General features: G+C 54.5%; 1 protein-coding gene across 1 annotated transcript; it reads left to right on the forward strand.

Annotated features, from left to right (window-relative positions):
- Positions 1-741: 741 nt before the first annotated feature.
- Positions 742-4,607, forward strand: PPM1N (protein phosphatase, Mg2+/Mn2+ dependent 1N (putative)). Its single transcript, XM_026482049.4, has 5 exons — positions 742-1,888; positions 2,481-2,598; positions 2,677-2,782; positions 2,870-2,930; positions 4,110-4,607. Exons 1-5 carry the CDS (start codon positions 971-973, stop codon positions 4,149-4,151), a joined length of 1,245 nt encoding a protein of 414 aa, XP_026337834.2. The 5' UTR covers positions 742-970; the 3' UTR covers positions 4,152-4,607.
- The last annotated feature ends 3,775 nt before the right edge of the window (positions 4,608-8,382 follow it).

An 8,382-nucleotide genomic window follows, 5' to 3' on the forward strand; every position in this document is an offset into this window, starting at 1 on the left:
GGCCCAGGGTAAGGTAGGGGAAGGGGCTCCCGGAGAGAATGGTGAAGACGCCTAGGATGAGGGCGTGGATCTCAGAATGGGTTGGGGCGGAGCTAGGGGAGGCATTCAGGAGAGGGTATAAAGACTCTTACCGCTCCGAGGCTAGGGTCCGAGTTGAGAACCCCAGAGGGAGTGGGATAGGGGGCAGGAAAAACTACTCAGAAAGTTTGAGACAAGGGGAGGGGCTCAGATATGGGTGGGGCTTAAATTGGGCGGTAGTTGGGCGGAGTCAAAGACCAAGGAAGTAGAGGTGTGGCCTAGAAAAAATAGGAAAGTACAGGCAGGGGAGGGGGCGCGGCCCAGAAAGTAGACGTAACCTACGGAGAGAAAGCCAGGCTCGCCAGAATGTGGGGACTGGGACTGTAGTTAAGAGGGGGAGCTAAAACTGCGAAAATTAGGAGCGTCTGAGGCTGTGTGTTTGAATGGATGGGTAAGACCTGGAAAAGAAGCGACTGAAACCCCAGGGCAAGACCCAGAAGTGGAGAGGTCGAACTGAAAACATAAAGGATTTAAAGATTTTGAAACTGGGGGCGGGACCACTGAGGTGGGCGGATCTTAGAGGGAGCAAAGCTGGGGACCCGAAGCTAAGAGTGTAGAGAGCATGAATTCTAGAGTTCATTTCTCTGCAAAACTTCTTTTATGACTCAGTTTCCTTTTCGGTAAATCGGAGATGATGTAAAATAGTGGTAGCACATGGTAAGTGCTGTTTACTGCTATTATTTTTCCGTAACCCAGACCCCAAACATCACTTTGAAGGTGCAAGAGAGAGGACACCCAGGAGTCCAATCTCTTCTAGTAACTCGACTTGAATGCAGGTCAAGGGCACAGGAAGGAGATTTAGGTGGTTTAAAATCTCACAGTGGAAGGGATTAACGAAGTTGAGGGGGGGCAGGTGCAGAGGGTGGAGGCTTCCTGATCCCAGGGCTGAAGGATGGCTGCCTTTGCCCGCCTGCTGGAGCGTCTCCTCTGGCCAGCTCGCAAAAAACAGGAGTCAGAAGAGGAAGAGGAGGAGGGGCGCAGGACTCACCACGGGCTTCAGTCGCTCCTGGACGCGCCGCGATGCGTCCAGCGGCTGCACGGGGGTGCGGCCGCATCTTGGGGCCTGCGCTTCGGGGCGAGCGCTGTGCAAGGCTGGCGCGCGCACATGGAGGACGCGCATTGCGCTTGGCTCGTGCTGCCGGGGCTGCCACCAGGCTGGGCATTCTTCGCGGTCCTCGACGGCCACGGCGGGGCGCGAGCTGCCCTTTTCGGCGCGCGCCACCTGCCGGGCCACGTGCTCGAGGCTCTGGGCCCCGCGCCTGGCGAACCCGAGGGAGTGCGCGAGGCGCTACGCCGAGCCTTCCTGAGCGCGGACGCACGGCTGCGTGCGCTCTGGCCTCCGGGCGAGCCGGGGGGCTCCACCGCCGTGGCGTTGCTCATCTCCCCGCGTTTTCTATACCTGGCGCACTGCGGTGACTCCCGAGCGATGCTGAGTCGCGCTGGCGCCGTGGCCTTCAGCACCGAGGACAATCGGCCCCTCCGGCCCCGGGAACGCGAGCGCATCCACAACGCGGGAGGGACCATTCGCCGCCGGCGCCTCGAAGGCTCTCTGGCAGTATCCCGGGCGCTGGGCGACTTTGCTTACAAAGAGGCTCCGGGAAGGCCCCCTGAGCTGCAGCTCGTTTCCGCGGAGCCTGAGGTGACCGCCCTGGCTCGCCAGGCTGAGGACGAGTTCATGCTATTGGCCTCTGACGGTGTGTGGGACGCGATGTCTGGCGCTGCCCTGGCGGGACTGGTGGCATCGCGCCTCTGCTTGGGCCTGGCCCCGGAGCTTCTCTGCGCGCAGCTATTGGATACGTGTCTGTGCAAGGTCCTGGGGGCGGGGCTTGGAGTCACTGAGGGGAAGAATTTAAAGGATCTAGGGAAGATGGATTTTGAGGGAGAGGCTCCCTCAAACTAGAGGAGGGGGTAAGACTCCACTAAAGGGAGTGGCCTGCTGGAGTGGGCAGGGCCAAAATATGGAGAGGGCGGAGACTGAGGGCTGTCTTGAAGCAAGATGGGAGAGCCTTGTAGTGCCGGGTCGGTGAGTGGGAGGGACTTAAGAGAAAGGGCGTGGTCTTTTGGAAGGGGCCTGCCCTGGGTTTTAGGAGTGGGTCCTGAGGCATGATTAGTGCCAGAAGAAAGAGCAAGGGGGCAGCGGAGTGGGAGGAGCTTCGACGAAGGGGCAGTTTCTCTGTTAGAGTGAGGCTAGGACGTGAAAGGGCGTGGTCTAGGTGACTGGTCCTGCTGGGAGCACTTAGTTTAGACTGGCAGATGGGCAAAACTAGAGAGAAATGGGCCTAACCAGATTGGGGAAGAGGGCACTAGAACGCTGAGATTGTTGGGAAACTCCGCTTCCAAGGGCACGGAGCCCCGTGCTGAGGCTGTGTCCCACCAGGCTCCCTTTTCTCCACTTTCTCCAGGGCAGCCTGGACAACATGACCTGCATCCTGGTCTGCTTCCCCGGGGCCCCCAGGCCTTGTGAGGAGGCGATCAGGAAGGAGCTAGCGCTGGACGCAGCCCTGGGCCACAGGGTCGCCGGTGAGCAGGCTCCGGGAGCGTAGCGGGAGGGGTGGTCAGCGGGCAAGGGCTCTGCCATAATCCTTGCCTCCTTCTCAGAGCTGTGTTCCTCTGCTCAGGAGCCCCCCAGCCTGAACACGGTTTTCTGGACTCTGGCCTCAGAGGACATCCCAGATTTACCTCCTGGGGGAGGGCTGTACTGCAAGTGAGTGGGGTGGGGAGCGGTGAGACGGGATGGAGGGAAGGTGGTGGAAGGAGGGTCCCCTCTTGAGGGCCTCTCTCTGCTCTCCAGGGCTGCTGTCATTGCTGAAGCTTATTCTCAGTTCTGCCAGGCCTCAGGACGCCGCTGGCAGGTAAGGACCCTATGTTCTTGAATGTTTCTCTTGGAAGCCTGTAACCCAGCCCTCCTACCTCCTTTAGTGTTTGGTAACTTGAGGCCAGAGGAGACAAGGGATTTGCCTGATATATTAATATATTCTCACTCCTGGCCCTGAAGCATTGTGCTGGACATGATGGGGGCAGGTGAGCGGGAAGCAGAAGCAGAGAAGAGACGGCTCCTCTTCCTGAGAAATGTGTCCTCCGCATTACTCTGTAAAGCCCCATCAACCCAAACACCACCCCCTCCATCCATAAATAAGGCAGAAAAAAAATCCAGGAATGTTTATGACCAATCCCAAGACCTGAATGCACATTCACACATGACCACCGGGACATCTCTGAGGATGGTCTGGGTCTTGGATGAGAGAAGTGGTGAATTGGGCCCAGACAGAATCTGGAGCTGCCCAAAGAGGTGGTGGGTGGACCCACATAAACTAAGGCAGGGAATGGGAGTCAGGGAGGAAATGGGAGGTAGGGAGCTGGGACTCAAGTCCCCCCCCCCCCGCCCCCACCAAGGGAGTTAGGTTATTATCACCCTCACCCTCACCAGGAGGGGGAGGGGGGATTGCTGACAGTTCCTCAGCAGCGGTAGGAGGGATTTGTCAAGACGGTTTGATTGGCAATTGACAGACACCCAATTCCACCTGGGAAAGCAAAACAGGGAACTTATTGGGTCACGTAATTGAAGAGTTCAAGAATGGAAGGCATGACCACTGCAGTTGTCAGATGATGTCATCAGCAACCAGCTCTTAGTTTTACTTTCTCATCACTGACTTCATTTGCAGGCAGGATCTCTGCATGAGCTAGCAGAGTTGCAGCTCTAGCCTCCCGTCCCAGGAGCCCAACATCCCCAGGGGAGAGAGTTCACCAGGTTCCTAGTAGCGGAAGCCCTGGTCCCACGGCTGGTTCTCATTGGCCACACTGGACCACAGGTCTGACCAGTCCCCTTGTCTCTGACTGGCCAGGCTGGAGTCACATGCCCACCCCTCAGGCTTGGGGCTGAGGTCCACTCCACCCAAACCTGATGGACTGGGAGATGGGGAATGGCAGCCCCTCAAAGGAAAACAAGAGTGGTGCTTCCAGAATGTAGGGGAGCCGATACTGAGAACCAAGAAGAAGTTCTTATTAGCCATTTCCCACCTTCTTTGTTACAGAAGGGCCCGAATGGGGCCGGAAAGCCCACTGGCACCCACTGACACCCACTGAGACTCTTCCTTGGACTTGGAGGCCTGACAGCTGTTACTCTTTGGGGACCCTCTACCCAGCCGGGGCCTCATGGGAACTAAGGAAGAAAACTGCCCTTCCCCAGCTACACAGACCAGCGGAAGGAAGACGAACAGATGGAGGAACCCCAAAATGCTTACTTCCCTCTCACAGAAGGTCTTATGAGAGGGGAAATTCCACCCACCCTCTGAACAACAACGACAACAAAACCAACAAAAACCCCAAAACCAAAAAACCACCCCAAACCAAATCAAGTGTTTTTGAAATATTTTGAGCTGAATGGAACCTTGCGTGATCACCCAGTTCAATAACCTTCTCTTCCCTTCCCATTTTTCATCTGTTTTGGGGGGAGTTAGGGGAGAGTATTTATTATTAAATTTTAATGATATATAACTCAAAATAAATTTCTCTTGTAGGAAAAAAAAAAAGCCACCCAGACATTATTTGTCTCGTCATTTGGCAGATATGTACTGGGCACCTGCTGTGTGCCAGACCCAGCTCACAGCCATCAACCAGGCAGAAACACTGAGATCCTGCCCCTCCCCCCCCCCGGGGGGTGCATCTCCCAGTGTGTGGGGAGACCGCGAACAAGGGAACTGATAATATCATCTCAGATACTAAGTGTCTCAAGGAAGATAAAACAGAACAGGGTGATAAGATGTCGGGGGGGGCGGAGGGCGCCTGGGTGGCACAGCGGTTAAGCATCTGCCTTCAGCTCAGGGCGTGATCCCGGCGTTATGGGATCGAGCCCCACATCAGGCTCCTCTGCTGGGAGCCTGCTTCTTCCTCTCCCACTCCCCCTGCTTGTGTTCCCTCTCTCGCTGGCTGTCTCTATCTCTGTCGAATAAATAAATAAAATCTTAAAAAAAAAAAAGATGTCTAGGGGGGCTACTTTTTTTTAAAATTTTACTTATTTTTTAAGATTTTATTTATTTACTTGACAGAGAAAGAGGCAGCGAGAGAGGGAACACAAGCAGGGCGAGTGGGAGAGGAAGAAGCAGGCTTCCTGCTGAGCAGGGAGCCCGATGCGGGACTCGATCCCACAATGCTGGGATCATGACCTGAGCCGAAGGCAGACGCTTAACGACTGAGCCACCCAGGCGTACGGGGGCTACTTTTTAAAAAAAATTGTATTCTTTTTTTTTTTTTCTTCAATGGGGAGAAAGTTCACTTGGTTCAAAATTCAGAGGGTACAAAATGGTGTACAGAAATGAAAAGTGTTGGGGAGCCTGGGTGGCTCAGTCGGTTAAGCATCTGCCTTCAGCTCGGGTCATGATCCCAGGGTCCCGAGATCGAGCTCTGCATCGGGCTCTCTGCTGGGTGGAGAGCCTGCTTCTCCCTCTCTCTCTATCTGTTCCACCGGCTTGTGCTCTCTCTCAATTAGTAAATAAAATCTTAAAAAAAAAAAAAAAAGAAAAGTCTTGGGGCACCTGGATGGCTCAGTCGGTTAAGCATCTGCCTTCGGCTCAGGTCATGATCCCAGGATCCTGGGATCTTGCTCAGTGGGGAACCCTCTCCCTCTGCATCTCCCCCTACTTGTGTGTTTGTGCGTGCACGCTCTCTCTCTGTCAAATAAATACATAAAATCTTGAAAAAAAAAAAATCTTTCTCCCCCCTACCCCTTAGTCACTCAGCTTTCCACCTGGGGTTTTAAACGGGGGGATCAGGGAAATCTCTGAGAAGGGGCCAGCCATGCAAGTATCCCAGGGAAGAGTGTCCCAAGGCGCAAGGAATAGCCCGTACAAAGCCTAGAGGCTGGATGGAACGTGGCATTTTCAAGATGAGGTTTGGGATGTCTTGAGATGTCTATGACCATCAAATGCCCATTCTCTATCCTATTGGTAACCACCGTAATAGGTTTGGAGTGGATCTTTCCAGACCTTTTACTCTGCGTGTACACAGATGTATGTGGTACCTTTGGTGTTTCCTTGATTTTTTTTTCATACTGTGTATCACTTGGCAATTATGTCTTCCCCTCAGTGATACCTTAGAGACTACTTTCATGCCATTTACACGCCTCATTTTTTTTCGTTGCTGCTCAGCACTGCAGACAAGGGGATCTACCATGGTTTTCGTTATCCATCCTCCTCTTGATGGACATTTTTAAAAAAGATTTTATTTCTTTGTTTGAGAGAGAGAGTGAGTGAGCATGAGCAGGAGGGAGGAGCAGAAGGAGAGGGAGAAGCAGACCCTGCTGAGCAGAGAGCCCCATGTGGGACTTGATCCCAGGACCCCGTGATCACCGTCTGAACTAAAGGCGACACTTAAGCGACTGAGCCACCTAGGCGCCCCTTGATGGACATTTAAACTATTTCTAATTTCTTGCTCTCACATCGCTGCTGTCACAAAGATCTTTGATAAGGCTTCTTTTTTTAATTTTTTTTAAAGATTTTATTTATTTATTCGACAGAGATAGAGACAGCCAGCGAGAGAGGGAACACAAGCAGGGGAAGAGGGAGAGGAAGAAGCAGGCTCATAGTGGAGGAGCCTGATGTGGGGCTCGATCCCAGAACGCTGGGATCACGCCCTGAGCCGAAGGTAGATGCTTAACCACTGTGCCACCCAGGCGCCCCGTGTGCCACGCAGGCGCCCCAGGCTTCTTGATTACACATGCCAGTCTCTCTAGTGTAAGGGTCCTGCCATCTGTTTTGTACAGCTCCTGAGCTAAGAATGGTTTTTACATTTTTAAAAGGATGGGAGGAAAAAAGGGAATATGTGAAAGGGACCCTATGTCTGATATGCCCCCAATATTTACTATTTGGACCTTTATAGAAAACATTGCTGACCGAAGTGCAGGTGGCACACAGAAGCACCAGCCCTCCCATTTCACAGAGGGGAAAGCTGAGCCACAGAGAGGAGAAAAAAATTGCCCGAGGTCACACAGAACTGGGGTTCTCATTCTGGCGGATAAATGTGTGTTGAGCTGCTGTTCCGGGCTTGGCTGGATTGACCGAGGCACAGAAACTGATCACGTCTACCCCTGTCCCCAAAGAACTCACAGCTGAGGAGACACAGCCGGAAGTAATTATAACTTAGTCGGATCAGCGTTCAAGATCTCCCAGAGCAGGGTAGAGAAGGGGAGATTACTCAGTTCTTTAGAGGGGAATTCATGTCAGAGCATGGCCTCGAAGGATGAGGTGAAGCTGGACAAGGTGATTCCCTCACCCGGTCACTGGGGTCTGCGAATTGTTGGTTTTACACTCCTACCTCGCACCCAGGCACCACTATGATTCTGAGGGCTCAGGCAAGAGGGCTACGGCCCAGAGTTATTCTTTACCTCCAGGCCTCAGTTTACCCATTTGTGAACGTTCAGCTGATGATGTCCCAGGCATCCTGCCCACGCCTAGGGCACCTGACCCCGGCCAGGTGGCGCTCTACGGGAGGGGAGTGGCCACTAGTGGCGTCACATGGGGCGGGGCCTGCGGGACCCGCTGCGGAAGCCTGGGAGGGTGTTGGGGCTGAGCCCCAAGCCGCCGCTTGGGGGAGGGGGTTCCTAGGAGCCAGCACTAGGGTGGGTGCCCCTGCCTCCGCGCCCTCCTACTTCTGGATGATCCCCCCATCCTCTGCGGGCGACACTGAGTCATGGCGAGGCATGCGTGGAGAGAGGTCCAGGGGCTTTACCCACATGGGAACCTGGAGTCCCATCTCCACCCAGGTCCAGCCGCACCCCCACCCCCACCCCTCGGCTGTGAGTCAGCGGCCGGCCGCGCCCCCTCGGCCCACTTCCTCCTCACCTTCCTGGGGCGGGCGGGGGGCGGTGAGAGGGATGGGGCCCTCTCCGCCCATCCCCCTCCTGTGCTGGGGAAGGGGGTTCACCCCTTTGTAACCCTTCATAAATTGGCAGAGAAGAGAGACGTTGTGGGTCTGAAGGTAGCATTTAAGGGAGAAAATTTGAGAGTATGCTTAACCAGAAGATTCTCTTCGCCCCCCCCCCAACTGAGCAGAATGTGAAGAAATGGAGAAGTCGTTGGGGAGGGTGAGAAGAAATTGTGTCCCCATTAAGATCCTCCTAGGAATTTCCATCGTGGGAGAGAACGAGGGATCAGAAGGATCCCTTACCCTCCACCAAACTTGCCCCCTAATTTGGGGGTGACCCTCGGCGGGCATCCCTAGGCAATAAGGTTGGGGAAGAGGTAAATAGCGGAAGTCTAGAGTTCCGCGTTGCCCTTTTAAGCGCCCTTCACCCCCCCACCCCACTGTCTT

The sequence above is a fragment of the Ursus arctos genome, unplaced genomic scaffold (genome assembly GCF_023065955.2).
Source record: "Ursus arctos isolate Adak ecotype North America unplaced genomic scaffold, UrsArc2.0 scaffold_19, whole genome shotgun sequence".
Lineage (NCBI taxonomy): Eukaryota > Metazoa > Chordata > Mammalia > Carnivora > Ursidae > Ursus > Ursus arctos.